General features: G+C 39.1%; 1 protein-coding gene across 2 annotated transcripts; it reads right to left on the reverse strand.

Moving 5' to 3' along the window:
* Positions 1-149: 149 nt before the first annotated feature.
* On the reverse strand, positions 150-16045 carry spg7 (SPG7 matrix AAA peptidase subunit, paraplegin). 2 transcript variants are annotated; one of them, XR_008384886.1, is made up of 18 exons: positions 15768-16045; positions 13818-13920; positions 11804-11887; positions 11460-11701; positions 10969-11108; positions 8699-8801; positions 7878-8003; positions 6578-6740; positions 5896-6069; positions 5239-5363; positions 5058-5160; positions 4252-4362; positions 4039-4154; positions 3729-3885; positions 3254-3417; positions 3020-3097; positions 2605-2675; positions 1098-1170 (listed from the first exon to the last, which is right to left on the reverse strand). XR_008384886.1 is itself a non-coding variant. In XM_053616843.1 (17 exons), exons 1-17 carry the CDS (start codon positions 15978-15980, stop codon positions 952-954), a joined length of 2421 nt encoding a protein of 806 aa, XP_053472818.1. In that variant the 5' UTR covers positions 15981-16044; the 3' UTR covers positions 150-951. The 2 variants fall into 2 exon arrangements, 1 of the variants encoding a protein (XP_053472818.1); XM_053616843.1 differs by lacking the exon at positions 2605-2675 and having other exon boundaries at positions 150-1170; positions 15768-16044.
* Positions 16046-21680: the final 5635 nt, after the last annotated feature.

The raw sequence follows: 21680 nt of genomic DNA on the forward strand, positions 1-21680 counted from the left end.
GGATTTTTTTTTACTGCAGGATTAAAAGAAAGTAAAATAATGTAGAAATGTTTAAAAAAAAAAAAAAAAAAAAAAAACCTGAAAAAGAGAGCCTGTTTTACAGATGGCACTATAAAATGGTTTTCTGACACAAACGGAACACCGTAACTGTAGTTGTAACATGTAATGTATTTAATGGATTTTGTGATACTTTTATACGATTGTATATAGATTTGCAGTTTTTGCCACCTTATCAAACATCATCATTTACAGGACAGTGTTCATTATTGCCTTATAAAACATTTTACTCACAATCACAGCTATAATTCCCTTTTTTAATTCTATTGTCGGTTTGTACATGAATCTTGTTTTGGAACAAGAATTTTTTTTTATATTTATTTCCTACAAAATGGCAAATTATTGTCATGACCTATTTTGTAAAATAACTCTTTCGGTTCAGAATAAAGGAACAATTGCAGTGCTGTTGGATTTCTTGAACACAAAAATAATATCTATATAATAGGACATGCACTTGAAAGAAAAATATACAGCATCTTTTAGATGTATTCAACACGTGGGGTTCTGCAGATTAAACCTCATCCGTGACTATTTCTAGATCAATGTTTTTATAGTACATGTAAGCATGGCTCATCACAGAAGCTTCGCCTCATTACGTACACCATGTCATAATAAATAAACAGTGCATAGCCCATTTTAATTATTTAAGAGATGTCCATATCCACTTAAGCATAAGCAGACAACTGCAAGTGTGCTTAAAAACACTGCAGGCAATCACATTTACCTTCCTAAAACTGACCAACCTTGTGTAGCTTTCTCCTACACATCTTCACACTGACCCTCAGAAGAACATCAGTCTTCCCTTTTATGCCATGAAGCACACATTACCCACAGTTCCCTGCAATTCCCATGCACTCTCTTTTTATGCCCTTTTTGATATATATACTCTGAGGATCAGGCTGGCACCAGGTTCTCAATCTCCTCTTCATCATCCTTCCTCTGATCTCTGGGGGGTATGGGAGGCTCCTCCTCTCCCGTGTCCTGCTTATCCTTCTCGGCTTCGATCCAGCTCAGAGGGGCGATCATCTTTTTGGGCCCGTGAGGAGGGGGACCGAGTAGAGCCACTATGTCATCGTGGTTCACCACCTCTCGCTCAAGCAGTGCATTGGCCAACTGAAACAAAAACACAGTGTGTCTGTTTGTCCACAACATTCATCAGTCAAATATCAGACTACTGTATAAACATCAGTGAACATCTTTTGTTTAATACCCAACAGTGAATCTTTCTAGACTTCCAGCTATTGTCATGCTTTGTCTGTGCTGGAAACAAATCTGGAATTTTATTTAGAGTTACAATTTTATTTTTCTCTTCAGCTCAGCTCTGTTTAAAAAGTAATTCATAGGAAGCAAGTGCATATAGGAACTAAAGTTGCAATAGTGTGCACGACTAGTCAGAGAAAATGACTGGATCTAAATCATTTGTATTTTTCACATCACTGAAGATGACGGCTGTCAAATGGGCTGGAAAATATTTTTTTAAATTGTGATTCAAAAGATCAGTTAGTTAATAAGAATTTACCAATGGTAGACTCAAGGAAAAAGGATCCCCAGCTACAATTTAATTACAAATAAAAGCTGCAAAAAGGTCCGTTTTCTGTCCGATCTGAACTGTGTGGACGTGTCAGATCTCACAATGACTGGCAACAGCATCTCCCTCCCATCTCAATGTACACAACTCGTGGCATGCTAGTGCTATAAAAGTCTAGAAGAATGACACAGCAGAGCTACCACAATGCTTTTGTTGGTACACACGAGTCATGAACCTTGTGTTGGCGTATTTTGCAAATGGTTCTAGTGCCATGCTGCTCACGGAAATGGCAAGATCACTTTTCCCTTTTAGCTTGTTTTATGAAGCTACACTGCTCAGCACAGCATGGCATCGCAACATGCAGAAACAGTGGACACGTCACATCTAGTTTAGCCCTTTCTCGCAGTACACTGGTGTTCCATTTCACCAACAGAATGGAAACCGACTTATAGGACATTTTCAAATCAGTATGAACACGTGCAATATTTTATCAGCGCAAGGTTGTTATAAGATTAGTCAGGATTTCTGTGTTGGGTTTCAGTGTGTAGAGTATCGTGACTGTGTTTAGCTGCTGTTGAGCAGGGCGACAGAGTTCACAGGTTTTTTCCCCCGTTTCATGCTGATAATATAAAAATAGAATAAATAAATAAATAAATAAATAAATATCGATACGCCTACTTGTTCACCACCTTCTCTCTCTCCCTCTCTCTCTTCCTCTCTCTCGTAAGTGCATATCGATGGCTGAAGTCTCCGCTTTGCCTCATTGCCGCATTACCTCCTCAGTTGCACAATATTTCTCTAATCATTCAACGGCCCGTCGTCAATTATTTCTTACTTATTTCTGAAAAATCTCAATTGTCTGTCATTTTGTCTGTTGTTAGATCTGTGTGCTGGGGTGGACAGTAGGCTAACGTTGCCGTTATTTCAGTTATTTCGGCGACATGATACGGAACTGTAATACGGTCAAGACCACACTGGAACTACTTTAGCTGTACATTTACTGAGAAATAACTGCACACCTCAGAACGTCTGTCGGCCAATCAGAATCGAGAATTCAACAGCGCTGTGGTATAAGAGCCAATAGCCACTACTGTGGATAACAAAAAAAATAATAATAAAAAAATAATAATAAAGAGTTAAAGTTTAAAATGAGCTTTACTATTCAACTATGTCTTGTCATACAGTGAGGAGCAGCTTATTAATCATTCATGAGTTCTGCCAGTGAAGCTTGGCAAGATCAGAGTTACTCTGCCATATTTTTCTGTTTATAATGTCATGATATTTTATCATACACATGCGAAAAACATTTTAGGAAACTGTACTCTTGGCTTTTGAATGTACCCATGTGTAAGCATTACTTACAACTGTATTAATTAGATAAACATTCAGTGCAAGATAAATACAGACTGTGATATTTCTCTGAACTTGACTCACCAGTACAAGTTTATCCCTGTTATCCAGGAGCAGTTTCTCAGTGTGTCTATATGCACGTGCAATTAGCATCTTAGCTTCCTGTAAAACAACGCAATCACAATTCATCATTCATCATATCATTCAGTTACTGACCCGTAAATGAAATTATAGACTGGTGTGTGTGTGTGTGTGTGTGTGTGTGTGTGTGTGTGCGTGTGTGTGTGTGCATGTGTGCGTGTGTGCGTGTTCACTCACATGGTCCATCTGGTGCTGGAGACCCTGGCTGAAGGGCCTGCGCCCAATACCAGCCTGTTCCTCGGTATCGGGGAAGGACACCTGGCCCATGCTGGGCACCATGCCATACTGCTTCACCATGGCATAGGCAACACGCGTCACCTTCCGCAGATCATCCTGAGCACCTGGGTACAGGGAACTTAATTTTTAATAAAATTAGCTTCATGCAGTGTTTCCCAGATGTCATTTCCTGTGCTGTGTATATTTTAGGGGTTCTGAGCTCCAACATGTTGATGTGACACATTATAGCACAATACAACACAATACAAGTAATATTAGCTTTAAATAGTGGGAAGCCATGCCGCCTTCTCTGGGACTGACTGGCACAAAGACAACATTTCCTTCATTGGGACTGACAGGCACAGAAGCCACGCCTCCTTCATTGGGAAACTTTACAGTTTGTGTATTTAAACACACATCTGTGGATGAACCATACCTGTGGTTACTCTGTTGAATGTAATGGCTTCAGAGGCTCTTCCACCTAGAGCCATGCACATTCTCTCAAACAGCTGCTCTGTGGTGAACAGGAAGTTGTCCTTCGGCAGGATCTGGGTGAAGCCTAGAGCCGCATTGGTCCTGGGAGCTATTGACACCTACCAGGGGCAATAACCCCCACACAGAGAACACAAATACCTCCATAACCACTTTACATGACCTACCAAGCAAGCCAAATCCAGTCAAATACAGAGCATTAACAATTATGCACCGTGTTATTAAAACAACTTTATATTTACTGTATTCTGTACCTTCATGACGGCTTCTGTATGTTCCAGCAGCCAGCCGACAAGAGCATGGCCCGACTCGTGGAAGGCCACTACCCTCTGCTCCTCTTTGGACAAGATCTTGCTCTTCTTCACACTGCCTGCCCATTACACAAATCACAACCAGAATCAAGGTGAGCATGTTATGAGCATGTCTGCGGTCTACAGAGAACAGTGAGTAAGAGGATGCTGTACTACCTGCAATAACTCTCTCAACAGCGTATTCAAAATTAAAGGTATCAATGGACTTGTAGCCTTCGCGGGCTGCATGAAGAGCAGCTTCATTACAAATGTTTGCAATGTCAGCACCTGGGAAAAGAAAGATATAAACATGCAAAAGGAGCCTGATTATAATTAGGTTTCTGAAAAACCGAGCAAATGCTCCAGGAGAGGAAAATCATGTCTAAATAACATCTTGTCTTGTAGTTATGATGATAATAATAATAATAATAATAATAACAACAATAGCAATAATTCCTTATATATATATATATATATATATATATATATATATATATATATATATATATATATAAATAAATAACACTTTTCCAGGCACTCAAAGCGTTACATTGAATTGGGGGGGGGGGGTTGGGGGGGCTCCCCAACCACCATCAGTGTGTAGCATCCACCTGGATGATGTGACGGCAGCCATAGTGTGCCAGAACGCCCACCACACACCAGCTATTAGTGGAGAGGAGAGAGTGATGTAGCCAATTCAGAGATGGAGATTATTAGGGGGCCATGACAGAGAAGGGCCAATGGGGGAATTTCACCAGGACACCGGGGTTATACCCCTAATCTTTACGAGAAGTGTCCTGGGATTTTAAATGACCACAGAGTCAGGGCCTCGGTTTAACGTCTCATCCAAAAGACATAGTTAGAAATACAGATGTCTGTCTGTGTATTGTACTGTTAACTCATCTAAAGAGCTTCATCAGCAGCTTTGTGTCCAGAAAATTTGGGATGACTATAATTATAGTTACTATAACCACGAAACCCACCACTGAAGCCAGGTGTGAGCTCAGCCAGACGCAAGGAGTAGAAAACTGCAGGATGGGAAAGCTTCAAGATCTTCAAGTGCTGCTCAAAGATCTCCTTTCTCTCCTAGAATCATCAGAACCATCAGAGATTATTCCATGTCTCCAAAAAGCTCATATAATCTTACCACCTCGCATACAGTACCTGGACAGTGGGGAGGTCAATAAAAATGTGTCTGTCCAGCCGGCCTGGTCTCATCAGTGCATTGTCCAAAATGTCTGCTCGATTGGTGGACGCCAAGACAATGACATGATCAGTGGTACCCATTCCTGTAAGAAAGACAGAAACAGTGTGAAAACTAGGGACTGAACCACTGGTTGCTTGATAAAATTGGTTGATGTTAAGGTTTTCAGTAATCATTGAAAAGTACACAGACAAACCACAGATAATACCTTCTTAAATGTTTTTTTTTGTTTAAAACAACATTTAAAAGAAATCAATATTTACAAGCAGAAAGTATCTGACCTTGTAATATTCCAACAACTGGACAACTACGCCTGAAACAGCGTATATTATATTAGCTTCTGGAGAATTCAGCCTTGCGAGAGCAATGATCGGATCATTGAGCCCACATTTAACCAATAATACTGGTGTCTCCTCAAATATGACCTCAAAATCATCCATCCATATTAGCAAATATCAGAATTTTAGCTCCTACCCAAATAAATAAATAAATAAATAAATAAATAAATAAATAAAAACCCAGTGGGGGTTGGACCAAATGAAAAATCCATATCCAATAGCAATCTATACAAAATGATACAAATCTATAATTTCTATCATCCGGCATCTCCTTCATACCATCCATTTCCACAAGTAGCTGGTTGAGGGTCTGCTCCTCCTCTGTGTTGCTGAAGCCGGACATGTTAGTGGACCGTTTTTTACCCACAGCATCGATCTCGTCGATGTAGACAATGCAGGGTGCCCGCGTTCTCGCCTCTTTAAACAAACTCCTCACCCTCGCAGCACCAAGGCCTAAAACAGATCAAATCAATCAGCTTTACGCACACACACGGCCACAAACACTTTCATCAAGGTATTTCTGCATGCTGAGTCAATATAAAAATGTTCAACAGTGACTACAGGGCTAAAAATACACATCATAGAGCACTCAGAGCAGTACTGCGTTATTTAGCGAATGCAGAATAAAATCCAACACAAACACTTCAATGTTTCATAATCCTTTGCTCTGCATCAGCACTGTTCTGCTGTAGGAACGGGGTCAGGGTTTTTATCCTTGAAACTTTTAATTCTCGCTACAGAGAAGGTGCTTTACTGTGAACAGGACCAATTCTATCAGAGCTGGGGTTTTTTTAAATCAATAAGAGGAGCTTATATGAGATCTCATAGCACTGTGTCAGTCTGGGGGAAAATAAGAAGACTTTTTCTGTTCCATATGCTTTGATCTGTCAAATAAAGCTTACATCAAACCTGACTTCTGAGACATAGTGAAGGAAGGCCAAACACCAAGCTGAAGTCTTACCTCCAATCACTTCCACAAACTCTGAGCCAGCCATGGCAAGGAAGGGCACCTGGGCTTCAGTAGCTACTGCCTTAGCCAGTAGAGTTTTGCCACAGCCTGGTGGCCCGAGCAGCAACGCGCCTTTGGGTACCTTCGCTCCCAGGGTTAAGTATCTGTCTGGATTCTGCAAATACAAATACTCCATCATTTCCAGTTCTCTAGCTTCTTTTGGGATTGATATTTTCATGTTTTTTATGTCCAATACTACAAGGTGTCCCAAAGGTCTCTATACACAGGGGAAATGAACACTTTTGAACACTTAAAATGTCTTAAAAAATTTTTCATACTTAGTTTATATCAATTTATATATTTATATATATATATATATATATATATATATATATATATATATATATATATATATATATATGTATGTGTGTGTGTGTGTGTGTATATATATATATATATATATATATATATATATATATATATATTCATATTCAGATAGCCTTTAAGAATGCCACTGACAAAAGAAGAACATATTTCAAGGCCTTGATGCTCACGTACAAGACCTTGTCTGGAACAGCACCCTCCTACCTCAACTCTCTCCTGAAGGCTTACGTTCCCTCACGCAATCTGCGATCAATCAATGACCGAAGCTTAAGAGTACCTACTCAGCGTGGCTCAAGGTCCCTTTCAAGAACCTTCACACTAACTGTTCCTCAGTGGTGGAATGAACTTCCAACCTCAATCCGGACCACAGAATCTGTCACCATCTTCAAAAAACAGCTAAAGACCCACCTCTTCCGTGAACACCTAACCAACCCATAAATTTTATTATTTTTTTTTTAAATAAAAAAAACTTACTCTGCCACTTACACCTCTACTCTGTGTACTTTGCTTCTTCTGGAACTCAACTAATGGATCTTGTACGGTAGCACTACTTGTATTGTTCTCTGCCTGATATCGCTTGGCTCGTGTTTTCTCATTTGTAAGTCGCTTTGGATAAAAGCGTCTGCTGAATGAATAAATGTAACGTAAATGTATTGAAATCATTCTCGTGGCTGGATCGGGAAGCTGTCGCAAGGTTGTGATGGACTTTAACATGAAACGTTGAAAGCACATCACACACACACGACATTGCTGCTAAACTTTTTAACAAATTCAAAAAGACTGGAAATGTTGCGGACCAGCGGAGAAGTGGACGTCCACGAATATCCACTGAGGAAGGCAGAACAGACGTAGTGCTGGCGTACATAGTCCCCTATGTATGTAGGCTTTTAGGACACCCTGTACAAAAAATATATTAATGTGTTTATACCTTCAGATAGTCCACAAACTCCTTCACCTCCATCTTGGCCTCATGCATCCCAGCTACATCTTTGAAGCTCACACCTTTCCCAGACTTTCCGTCAACGATGGTGAACTTTGCCATTTTTAACTGATTCTAGGTACAATCAATCAATCAATCAATCACTAAACAAATAAACCAAAAAGAAAAGAAAAGAAAAGGAAACTTACTCCATATACAGTCAAGGAGCCAAAACGGGTTTGTTGTCTGAAGCTGGCTTCTTTAGTTGTTTGCCTCTGATGGGCTCACTGATTAAATTTTATTTGTACAGCACCTTTAACAATAGATTTTGCCACAAAGCAGCTTTACAAAAATCCGGATGTAAATTTAGATTACACAGCCACTTCACTTCATATTATTAAGTAATCCCAAATAGACTTGCTTATATGGTTTCGGACTATGTATGACACACCGTTATCTATAAAAATGGACAAAAGAATTTTTTCAAATCTGAAAACAGCAGTAGCATCACACTGAGGGAGGAAGTTTGAAGGTGAAATACAGGTTAGAAGTTAGAATTCATATAAATATACCGTTCAAATCCGATTTGCATATTTAATTTTGTAATACAGATGCCTATTTTTTTATTTTAAAGTTTTGTGTGCAAGCTGTATGATCATGTCGTCTTTATTTAATAGAATTGTAGTACAAAAGGAAACAAGCAAACCTAAACAACACGCATATCTTGACTGATTGAGTATATGTAGGAGAAGTTGCATACAGTCACATACTTTTGATATTTGGATAAACTGCTGCCTTAAAAGGAATGTATTAAAAGAGTCATAACTTACAAAAGCACTGAATCCACCCTCTCTTGCACCCATCCCTGCCAGACGGAAGATGTACCACAGGATTCCAACGCCGACAGCAGCCATGCCGAGAGCGTAGAGGGCACTGCAGCAGTGAAGAGCAAATATACACTGTTAGCATTAGGATGTAGCAGCAGACAATGCAGAAAAAAAATAAAAACTTCTGTCAGAAGTAATTGTGAATACTTGATCTAGAAGCCTCCTATTTCCTCACATATTTTTAAAAAATATCCTTAAAAGGTGGCAGGCTTTGATCAAACTCTGAGTTACAGGCTGAACGTAGGATCGAGGAATTGAAGAGGCAGCAATTATGCTATCGGGATGCAGATTTAAAGTGTGTTAAGAAAGTCTCTTAAAAAGCACAATCATTCGGTTACTACAGTTCACCCAAGTGTGTATACTCTTCCTCTTTACTGTAAAAACAAAAAAATCACTATTAGACTACAGCAAATTTTATTGTATACACAGTCATGTGAAAAAAATAAGTACACCTTATGGAAATTGTTGGCTTTTTTGACATATTTGGACAAGCAAACATTTGATTCTCTTTGAAACAGTGCCTATTAATAAAGTTGATACACTATCAAATGATATAAAATTGACAATTTGTAGTAATTTTAACATTTCAAATTAACAACAAACAAAAATAAAAAGTCACATGGAAAAAGTAAGTACACCCCTTACATTTATTGTCTTATTTAAACCCCTCATATCTAGTGTCTGGTGTTCCCTTTGTTATTGAGGGGGTTGGGGCCTCATGACAAGATCTAAAGAGTTCTGTAAGGTCTTCGGAAAAAAAAGGTTGTGGAGAGTCTACGAGTCTGGCAAGGGATTTAAAAAGATCTCCAAATTACTTTAAATACATTATTCCACTGTAAGGAAAATAATCTACAAGTGATGCAGATTTCAAACGACTGGCAAGTTGTCCAGGACTGACCGTCCCAGCAAATTCAGCCCAAGAGCAGAACGTCTGATACAAAAAGAAGTCTCCAAGAACCCCAAAATGTCATCACAGGATCTGCTAGTAAGTCTTGCAACTGTTGCTGTCAAAGTGCATACTTCTACAATCAGAGAGAGATTGCACAAATTTGACCTGCATGGGAGGCGTGCCAGGAAAAAGCCTTTGCAAGACTATAGTTTGCCAATGAGCATATAGACAAAGACCAGGCCTTTTGGAATAATATGTTCTGGACAGATGAATCAAAGATAGAGTTGTTTGGTCACAGTAACAGCAGACATGTTTGGCGCAGACCAAAGACAGCTTTTCAGGAGAAGCACCTCATACCAACTGTGAAGCATGGTGGTGAAAATGTTATGGTTTGGGTTTGCTTCACTGCTTCAGAGACCGGAGAGCTTGCATTCACTGATTCAACTATGAATTCTGCATCATATCAAAGAGTGCTTGAAAATAATGTGAGGCCATCTGTCCCAAAGTTGAACCAAAAGTGGACCTTTCAACAGGATAATGATCCTAAGCACACTAGAAAATCCACCAAGGAACGGCTCAAAAAGAAGAAATGGAGGGTTATGGAATGGCTTAGTCAAAGCCCAGATTTGAATCCCACTGAAATGTTGTGGGGGGATTTGAAACGGGCAGCACATACATGAAAACCCTCAAACACTATGCAACTGATCAAAAATTCCAGCAAGCTGATGTCAGAGACTGGTGGACAATTATGCAAAAGGCGATACTGGCTTCTGAGGCCAAAGGTGTACTTACTTTTTCCACAGAAGAATACCACATCTATTGATATTTCTGTTGAATAAATGATTGAAAAAGCTTTTTTTTGCTTGTGGTTTTGTTCAAACAGATCAACTTTATTAATAGCGCACTGTTTCAAAGAGGATCAGGGCTCTGTGTAGGCCACTCGAGTTCTTCCACTCCAACCATGGCACACCATGTCTTCATGGAACTCGCTTTGTGCACAGGGGCATTGTTATTCTGGAACAGGTTTGGGCCTCTAAGTTATAGGATAAGTTATAGGATATCTTTATATTTTAAGAAGGGAAGGGAACCTCTAAGAAGGGAACTTGTAATGCTACAAAATACAAAGATATCCTATACAACTTTACATACAAGTTTGGGGAAGAATCACATCTGGGTGTGATGGTCAGGTGTCCACAAACTTTTGGCCATATAATGCATCTTTTAAATGATCGTTAGCAGGTATTCTGAACTTTTATATTAAATTAGAATTTTAAAAAAACTGCTAAGAGCCAGTATTATTGCAGTCTCACGCTGAACTACTCACTTCCCAAAGAAGCCTGTGCGCTTGTAGGACACTGGAATTCTATCCTTGGGGTCTATATTGAGTTGATCCTCTGCAGCACGCAGCTTCTCCTCAAACTTGTCGATGTTGGCCACCTGCATGCGGTATGTCAGGGCGAGTCTCTGGAAAACACAACCGTACATTGGTGCTACAGAGAAGGGGGAGGAATATGTCAGAATGATGAAGGATGATATGGAGCTTGGGTTTTCTTGGGTCAGTGTGCTAAGTAAAGAATAAAAACACAACGTGGTGTGCTAATATGAATCGATCATGCAGCTGGAACTGCTGTCAGAGAACATTAATCAACAGCTTCTGACCAATCAGACTGGAGAATGTCACAGCACTGAGCTAGAAAATAAGTATGGCTTTAGCTTGAGAACTCAGTGGTGTGTTAAACGGAGCTTTGAATTAGCACACGGATTCATCAATCGACGTTTGACTTGGCCAGGTCAAACACTGAGGAGAATACGCACAGGCCTGCCAAAAATCACAGCCCCAGGAAGGAGGTCGATCTCCACGATCTCGCTCTCTGGCACGACCTGCACCCGTGCCACCTCGCCTTTAGCCAACATCTCGTTTACAAAGTCGTTCCAGGAGATGTTCCCGCCATTGGCGGTGAACAAGTTCAGCAGGCTCATGCAAGCAGCGATGATAAAGAGAATGCGCAGGCGCTCCTTGTACATTTGGTTCTCCTGCTCGCGCCTCTTCTTTTCCTCTGAAAGAAATATAAAAACACACAATTAAGAATTATGCAACATTAAGAAGCAATGAAAGAAATCTTGTTCCAAACAGAATAGAAGAAACGCATCCAGGATACCTTCTTCTTCCTTGGGCGATTTCTTGTTCGGTCCATCTTTCTTCTGTTGTCTATCAGAGGATGTGCTGAAATAATTGACATCACCTGATTGGAAGAAGACTGAATGATGAGGAAGGGTCCAGGTAGTACAAGTACTAGCACTCTAAATGCTGCTGAAAATTGGTATAAAACTAAGAGTTCTCATGTTCCTGCTTTACAACTGACAGAGAATCCAATCCAAGCATTACACAGTAGAAAATTGGTATTCAACATGTGCATACGCGCAGCTGTACGCAATGGAGCTACAGAAATCCTACACAATCGACACTCGTTTACATAAAGAAACACCAACAAATGGCCATATATAGTATTTTTAGTTATCAATTATCAGAGGTGGTGCCATAGTATAGCTCCTGGAACTTGAACTTGGCCTTGGCCATGAAATCAAAAGAGCCAGTGAATTCACAATGGGCATTTCACCCCTTTTTGTATGCATGTCCTAACAATATTTCAGTATATATAAATATTTTGTGACTTGGTTGGAAAATACTGATGACTCATCTTAGCATGAGAGAGAGTGTACTACTGTTTAATGCTGTTTAATGCTCTCTAGAAGGATTATGTTCCTCCTCATAAACATAAACAGATTTGAGACAGCGTGGTGAATCTAAATTATAAGTCATTTCGTGAGCACTTCGACCACTCGGCTTTTTTATGTCTGTCTGTGAGCTTCCCCATCTTATTTCTTATTCATCTAGTCAGTAAACACATTCTACTCTAAGTATACAAAAGGAAGGCAGAACAATAATAATAATTACATAATGCAAGATAGAATACAACATTTTGGGGATGGGATATTTTTAAATATTTTTTTTTCCCCAACAGTAGCAGCCTTGGGATCTAAACCCATAACCTTCGAGTCACTACTTCAGGAGCTTAACAATTGATCTATCAATAGTCAGTGATCAAATAAATGTAATACCACAATAATCACAATATTCATATATTGATCTTTATGTCAGGAGGTACCAATCCGATACTTGGTATGAAACGCTGGATCAGCATGACACTGGATTTGGCACATTATCAGATCCAATTCATCGATGCTATGAACAGGTGACACTGACTGACACCGATCATGCATGTGAAAACAGGACTCAAACTCATCTGACGTTTCGCATAACGTAGCTCCAGAAGCTTGCTGGACGTCACGATCAGATCAGTATCTGCTATCAGCAAAACACCCAGCTTTGAAAAATGGAGAAACTGAATGTGTACATCACCATCCTCAAGTCTCATGTGGTTCCCTATCTAGGGGTTGAGTTAGAGAGATTACGAGGCCATTTTTACAATACCTTTGTTCACACTGTGTTAAGCTACATACAAATGAAACCTAACAGAAATGTGTAAAGATATACAACTGGTAAAGCTGCTAAAGTTGAAAGTTTTCTGACATGGGAAAGTGGTCAGAACAAAGGGCTTTTCACTTTGAGGTCTCATGGTAACATAGCAAGCTAGGGTTTGGTTTTTTTAAGTTACATTTTGTCTTATTATCTTAAAAAGAGAAAGAAACAGAGGATGGTAAGAGATCGACTGATAATAGTCAAAAACTATAGTCAAAACAGTGAAAACCAACTTGTTTTACAACATTAAACGGAACTAAATGGAAAAAATGTATGATGCGCCATTGCTTAATAAATTACAAGTGTTAGCATTGACAAAACTGCTGTGGTATAAGAAGAATAAAACACGTAGGGATGTGCTGTTATTGGAAACTAATCAACCTTGAGGTGGTAACTGTAACTCCACTTGGACAACACCCCGCGGTTGATCATATAAACCTACAACAGGTTTGTTTTTCAGTTTCTTCATGCAGTTTACTCAGTCCTTGTGCACTGCACATTATAGTGCCTCATCTAGTCATCAACTTTATTAGGTTTAATGGGTGAATTACAGCAAGAAACAACTGACCACTGACCACTAATCAATGCAAGAAGTGCACACATGCAACATTACTGTTTCATTTATTACTTACCAAGACTCCTCCACAATCCCACTGGATCAGTAAGCAAACTGTTTCTGTCGATCAATTTACTCAGCCCTAGAAATGTTGGACTCAGGGGTCTGTTCAGGATTTGCTGTAAAAAATAAATTAATGAATTAATAAAATAAAATAAAAAAATAAAAAAGACGTCATCTACTTAATACTTATACAGCGCCCTACTGGTAACATCCCTTAATAAAAAATCAAATGTGTGGCTACAACATAGTAACACATGAAGACATTTGGGTTTGAGATCAAAAGATGAATATGAGATAATAGATCAGGATCTCAGCTTTCATTTCCTGATATTCAAATCTGGATGTGTTAAACAACTTAAAACATGACACCTTTGGTGACAGACCAACCAATTTTTTTGGTGAGTAAAAGTATAGGAACAATAACTGCATCAAGCTGGTGACCCACTGACATCACCAAACATTTTTCTTTTATGATGCTTTTCTAGGTTTGTACAGCAACTTCCTTCCGTTGTTGTTCTCCCTTCAGTCTCCTCTTCAGGAGGTGAAATGCTGCTCAGTTGGGTTAAGGTCTGATGTTTGGTTAATCTAAAACTTTCCATTTTCCAAACCGATGAAGTCCTTTGTTGTGTTTGCAGGGCTTTTTGGGTCATTGTATTGCTGCATGATGAAATTCCTCCCAATTAGCCATGCAAGCCCAAGCCATGACACTACCTCCACCATGCTTGACTGATGAGCTTCTCAGTTTTGGATCATCAGCAGATCCTTTCTTTCTCAACACTTTGGTAGAGGTTAATCTTGGTTCCAGAACTTCTGTGGCTCGTCTCTTACTTCTTTGCAAATTCCAATCTGGCTTTCTAGATTCTTACAGCTGATGAATGGTTTGCATCATGTGGTATGGCCTCTATATTTCTGCACATGAAGTCGTCTTCGAATGGTGGATTGTGGTACCTTCACCACTGCCCTGTGGAGATTGTTGGTGATTGGTAACTAACCGTTGTTTTTGGGTTTTTCTTCACAGCTCTGACAATGTTTCCGTCTTCAAATACTGTTGTTTTCTTTGGCCGACCTGTCTGACATCTGCATATTAGTGCACCAATGGTTTCTTTCTTCTTCAGGACATTCCAAATTGTTGTATTGGCCATGCACAATTCTTCTGCAAAGGCTCCGATTAATTTTCCCTCTTTTCTCGTTTCAAAATGGCTTGCTTTTCTCCCATAGACAGCTCTCTGGTCTTCATGCTGGTTTATCCTTTTTAACAACAAATGCAGTCAGTCTTCACAAGCGAAACAAAGTGCTCAAACCAAGAGTAGACATTCAGAAGTATTCATTCTTTAAACAATTGGTTTGAACGGCAAGAAGCACCTATCCGTCACATGTTCCAATAGGGTGGGTTTAAAAAAAACCCAAAAGGTTCAATGTTCTAAGTTGTTTAACCCATCTAGGTGTAAATACGAGGAAATGAAAGCTGAAATTCTGATCTATCGTCTTGTATTCATCTTTTGATCTGGAACCCAAATGTCTCCAATGTAAATAAAACAATAGAATTGGTCTTGCTGTTCCAATACTTTCAGAGGGAACTGTAAGTCGTGGCCACTGTGATGATAAAGCATGATCACTGTGTTGTCCAAGCAGAAAGGAAATTACACAAGGCATGAAGACCTACACAGAGGAGAAGCTTTTCTGCAACAATGAAGAGAGAATTGATTTCTTTTTATTTCCTTGGTGGAATGAGTTATGCTCATATATTGGAGTCACTATGCTTTATGGTACCAAGCTGTGGCCATGATCTCTTTCTTTGGCGTTATTAAATCGTGGACATGACCTCATGATCTGGTTCCCACGATTTTCATTACATAACTAATAAGATGGCGAATCGGACATGATGACCATGTCATGATCAGTCCTGAATTTCATCAACTCACTTTACTACTGTAAACTATCAGGCTGATGTTACTTAACTGACCTGAATGAACTGGGACTTCACACCCCGCCTGGGCTGCACGATAATCCGCCATCCAGCACACTTACTGCATACCGGGATATTCCCTAAACTCGTAGCGGAAAGTGTTTTATACCTTCCACTGTGTAAATGAATGTTACGAGGCGACAGAGACCATAGACGCCCGCCGTTAATGTGTTTACTGTAGCGGCTTCCATGTTGCAGCAGCGCCGCCATGTTCTCTGTTGAGTGGGTGAATCCCAAACCTCTCTCTACTGAGCACAAAGTGCACTACATCAAGCTGTAAAACCGTTCATGTACACCCTATGTAGTGCACTTATGTAGGGGCTATGAAGAGTTATGAAGAGTCACTTCAGATTCAGTTTGTTTCGATGACGTCAATTGTGTAAACATTTAAACACTTCGGTTAAAGGATCCTGAAATGTTACTGGAATAAAGTCGGACTGACGTTCGATACTCGCGGATATGCGGAAATTAAGGGACCGTCTCTAAAGTTACATACGACATTGTTAAACACGTTTCTAACTTCAATAGCATTTGAAGGGAATGACTTACAGTCATATAACCCACTGTAAAGTGTTCATATAGGTGTCAGGTATGACGATACATGTATGAATATGTATGACTATATATATATATATATATATATATATATATATATAGTATCTCACAAAAGTGAGTACACCCCTCACATTTTTGTAAATATTTGATTATATCTTTTCATGTGACAACACTGAAGAAATGACACTTTGCTACAATGTAAAGTAGTGAGTGTACAGCTTGTGTAACAGTGTAAATTTGCCATCCCCTCAAAATAACTCAACACACAGCCATTAATGTCTAAACCACTGGCAGCAAAAGTGAGTAAACCTCTAAGTGAAAATGTCCAAATTGGGCCCAATTAGCCATTTTCCCTCCCCGGTGTCATGTGACTTATTAGTGTTACAAGGTCTCAGGTGTGAATGGGGAGTATGTGTGTTAAATTAGGTGTCATCGCTCTCACACTCCCTCATACTGGTCACTGGAAGAAGAAGCACTATGAGACATGAATGATCAGAATTTTTTTTGTGTTGTTATTTTAGACACATTATATTTGTCAATACCCTTGACTTAGATGAAGATCAGATCACATTTTATGACAAATTTATGCAGAAAACCATGAAATTCTAAAAGGTTCACATACTTTTTCTTGCCACTGTATTTTTTGAAGAAAATCATTCAGTCCAGTACGGGTCATTTTGACCCCCTTTATGCATTCGTGAAGGTTTTTTTTTTAGTTCATGCGTTGTAGGGTTAAATATCAAAAATCTAAAAGTTGTGCGTCATACCTGACACCTTTTAAGATCCTTTTAAGCATCCTTTTCAAACACTTTACAGTTGGTTGTGTGACTGTACATCATTCCCTTCAAATGCTTTTGAGCTTTAAATAATGGTATATTTTGTGTATGGGCCCATTCGGTAGTGAAATTCATATCTAATTTACATGTGATTTAATATCTTATTTTAATAAATATCACAAATCTAAGAGGTGTGCATTATAGCTGACACCTAGATGAACACTTTATAGTGGGTTATATGACTGTAAGTCATTCCCTTCAAATGCTGTTGAAGTTAGAAACGTGTTTAACAATGTCGTATGTAACTTTAGAGACGGTCCCTTAATTTCCGCATATCTGCGAATATATAATATAATAACGTCCAACGTCAAACCAACTTTATGCCAGTTAAAAACTGTACGCTTTGCACTGCTTTGTTAGTCAGGCTTTATAACTGACTGCAGACGAGACAAATATAATTTCATTTGTGGAAAAACAAACAAACAAAACAAAACAAAACATTTTTCTGCGCATGCGTGAATGTCTGAGCAACCTAAACTATTAGCATAATTGATTTAAATCATTATTCAGTTAATATAAATATATTTTTTATATTTCTATAAGCGAATTATGTTTAAGATAATATCCTTCCTTCAACATTTTAGAAATAAATCTTTGTTTGAACTTTCACCTTATTAACAGCTCATCGTGGTGGACAGTGACGTCATATGGCCCATGGAGGTCATTCTTATGTTCCTCAGATGGGATGAAACTTTGCTTCATTTTTTATTCTACCCTTGCGATCAGGTTAAAATATATTTGGGAGGACTTGAGCTGTTATTTATCTTATTTTATAAAATATGATTTCTAATTTTCATTGAAAGATATATTTAATTATTTTTCTGGCAGTGGCCATGCTATTGATCTTGGTGTTAATTTCTTTATGTTGCATTCTACATTTTTTTATTCACAAAAACAAATTTCTCAACAGTTTGCCTAGATTTGATGTCTTTCTTGCTGAGATTTCTCTTATTGTAAAATCTCTGAAGAATTATGATCATATTTTTCTTACTGATTGAGGTGCTATTTCTCTCTCTCTCTCTCTCTCTCTCTCTCTGTCTCTCTCCCCTTTTCTTCTATGTTACTGTATTTCAGTGGAGTACTTTTTTCTTTTCTTGCAATAAAAAATGTTCCCCAAATCAATATTCTGTTAACACACATCAAGTAAACTTTTCCAAAGGTTTTATGTAATCAGGACTCATTTTCCCAGGGCTCTATTAAACTTTTAACTTTAAACACCAAACCACATTTAATTGTAATGAATTTGCACTATTTGACGATGTAGTATACAAAATATCATTTAAAAAAAAAAAAAAAAAAAGTGGTAATGTAACAAATGTCATTTCACATTTTGCGTGTTCTCGACTTAACAGCCTGCACTTCACGTAATGGGCCTGTAGGTGGCACTTGGACTTCTTTAACCAACTATGATCGTTCCATCAAATGGTAAATCAATAAAAGATGCCATTTGTAAGTCAGAGTAAACTGAACACTACTTATCATTAATGCGACTTCCAAATATGTAAATTCTTCTGTCAGTTCGGACTGGAAAGAATGATACGAACGTCTTTTTGTTCTTTTAGCAATTTCGCCTTTGTTAAAAAACTGAAAACAGACTGGCTATGGAGTTTTCAACCCATTTATGAATTAGATCGGGAAATTACCGCTCTGCTTCACATTGTCCAATGAAATTTGAGCTTGTTGTACCACATCGCAATTGGTTTATGTATACATGACAAACAGGCATCGATTATGAATTATGTATCCATCCATCCATTTTCTATACCGTTTATCCTTCAGGGTTACGGGGAACCTGAAGCCCATCCCATGGTGGGGTGCCAATCCATCGCAGGGCACAATCACATACACATTCACACACTCATTCATACACTACGGACTTTGGACATGCCAATCAATCTACCATGCATGTCTTTGGACTGGGAGAGGAAACCGGAGAACCTGGAGGAAACCCCCGCAGCACGGGGAAAACATGCAAATACCACACACACAGGGCCACGGCAGGAATCGAACCCCCAACCCTGATTCGTGATTGTTTTATTTATTTTTTGCCCGGCCGTTGAGCCATAGACAATCACCGAAAGAGCCATATATGGCTCGCAAGCCATAGGTTCCCGACCCCTGCTTTTGAGTCAGGTTCCTCTCAATGTTTCTTCCTCATATTGTCTCAGGGACTTTTTCCTTGCCACCGTCGCCTCTGCCTTGCTCATTAGGGATAAATTCATACATTTTAAATCTAGATCTTGAAATTATATATTTCTGTAAAGCTGCTTTGGGACAATGTCCATTGTTAAAAGAACTGTACAAATAAAACTGAACTGAATTTAAATTAATAACAACATACTTTCATTTAAATTAATAACAACATACTTTCATTTAAAGTCCATCCTTCATCCACAATTGAAATTTATGAAAGTTGTGAACTTGGAAAATTAACTAGGTCTTAATTAATAATTAATCATCAACTAGTCTGCATCCATACATTCATACAGTTCAACTTCATGCATGATAATAGTTAAATGTATACACTAAACTGAAGCAATGCCATACTGCAGCCTATAAAACACAGAAACGGCCATAAAAGGAACAAAATGTTAAGTATGAACATGTCCCAGCTTTCACTTATGCTGAAGCCTAACACTCCAGATTTAAATCACCGTGTGTCCATTATGTGCCATATACATCTGGGGAACATAGGACCCTGGGAACATAGATACGCTCACTGGGGAGCATGCACTTTGACACCAACAGTTGCGAGGCTTACTAGGAACTCCTGTGATGAAATTTGGGGGTTTCTGGAGACTTTTTTTGCGTCAGATGATCTGCTCTTGGGCGGAACTTGTTGGGACGGCCAGTCCTAGACAAATTGGCAGTCATTTGAAATCTGCGCCACCTGTAGATGATTTTCCTCACAGTGGAAAGATCTTTTTAAATCCCTTGCCAGACTGGCTCTAAAAGAATACAAATAACAGTGATACATATACAGAGTACAAAACTGAAGTATCTGTATTAGTCCACAAGATGTTTGTATTCAGAATGACTATTAAAAATTTTTTTTAGGAGATTTAAGAATTTTTTTTTTTGCTTTGCACAGCAGATAGCATTGGGTTCCCAGTTCGATCCTGAGTTGGGGTTGAGGTGGGCTGTCTGTGTGGAATGTTTGTGCATGCTCTCGCCATGTTCACTTGGGTTTCCTCATGTTCTCTGGTTTCCTCCCACCTCCAAAAACATGCTAGTAGGTGGATTGAGTGTGTGGATGTGTGTATGCATGTGATGGACTGGCGTCCCTGAAGGGTGTGTTCCCTCCTCACACATAGTGTTCCCTGCAATCCACCACCACCCTGAGCACTTACTGAAGATGAATGAATGAAAGAAAATACTTCTTTAGTAACTGAAAATCAAACTCTCTACAAGAAACACCATTGATACTATCCATCCATCCATTTTCTGTACTGCGTATCCTACACAGGGTCACGGGGAGCCTGGAGCCTATCACAGGGAACTCGGGGCATATGGCGAGGGACAACTTGAATGGGGTGCCAACCCATCACAGGACACACTCACACACTCAGATCATTTAGAGATGCCAATGAGCCTACAACGCATGTCTTTGGACCAGGGGTAGGAAACTGGAGGACCTGGAGGAAACCCCTGAAGCACACGGAGAACAAGCACACTCCATGCACATAGGGCAGAGGAGGGACTCTAACTCCTAACCCTGGAGGTGCGAGGCAAATGTACTAAGCATTAAGGCACCCTGCCCCCACCGTTAGTATCACTTTGTTAAATATTTTAAGATTAAAATCACACCACTCCTACTGTTTCATATGTGTTGCATATTGCATCTGTGTTGCACTAGAGAGCAGGGGTAAGTGATGTCGGGGCAAACACACAACCACAACACACCCGCACCTTCAGTTTGTGGACATTGTTACCTAATGCAGGTAAATAATTACATTATTGAAAAATAAGCGTTCAAAGCCTTTACAGTATGTGATTTCGAGAAAGAATTCCTTGGTTATGGCTCCAATGCAGTGGTCAAAGTTGCACTTCCTGCGTCCTGAACAGCAGATGGCGCCACTTTGTTATTAATATATTAAACAGTACCACTTTCAATTTAAACACTATTAAATTGCATATTTCTACTTCGTATGAGGACCTCTAATATGCAGATTTTGGTTGTGAATCATTAAATATCAATTAACCAAAACAACAAACAATTTTTTTTAACCACAAAGCGAGTTACAGGCAAATCAATCAGGGAAAAGCTGCATCTCTCCATAGACTTACATTGGTATAGAGTGCCCGCTACTAATATTGGCACCTGTGAAAAATTGTCTTTATTGTCTTTTGATCTTTTGTTTAAAAAGATCACAAAAATACTCTGCTCTCATGGATATCAAACATTTGCAAACAATACACAGGTTTGTTAAATATAGGTGTGCAAAAATTATTGTCACCCTTTTAGTCAATGCTTTGTGTTACTTCCCTTTGCCAAGATAACATCTCGGAGTCTTCTCCT

The sequence above is a fragment of the Ictalurus furcatus genome, chromosome 27 (genome assembly GCF_023375685.1).
Source record: "Ictalurus furcatus strain D&B chromosome 27, Billie_1.0, whole genome shotgun sequence".
NCBI classification, from domain to species: domain Eukaryota; kingdom Metazoa; phylum Chordata; class Actinopteri; order Siluriformes; family Ictaluridae; genus Ictalurus; species Ictalurus furcatus.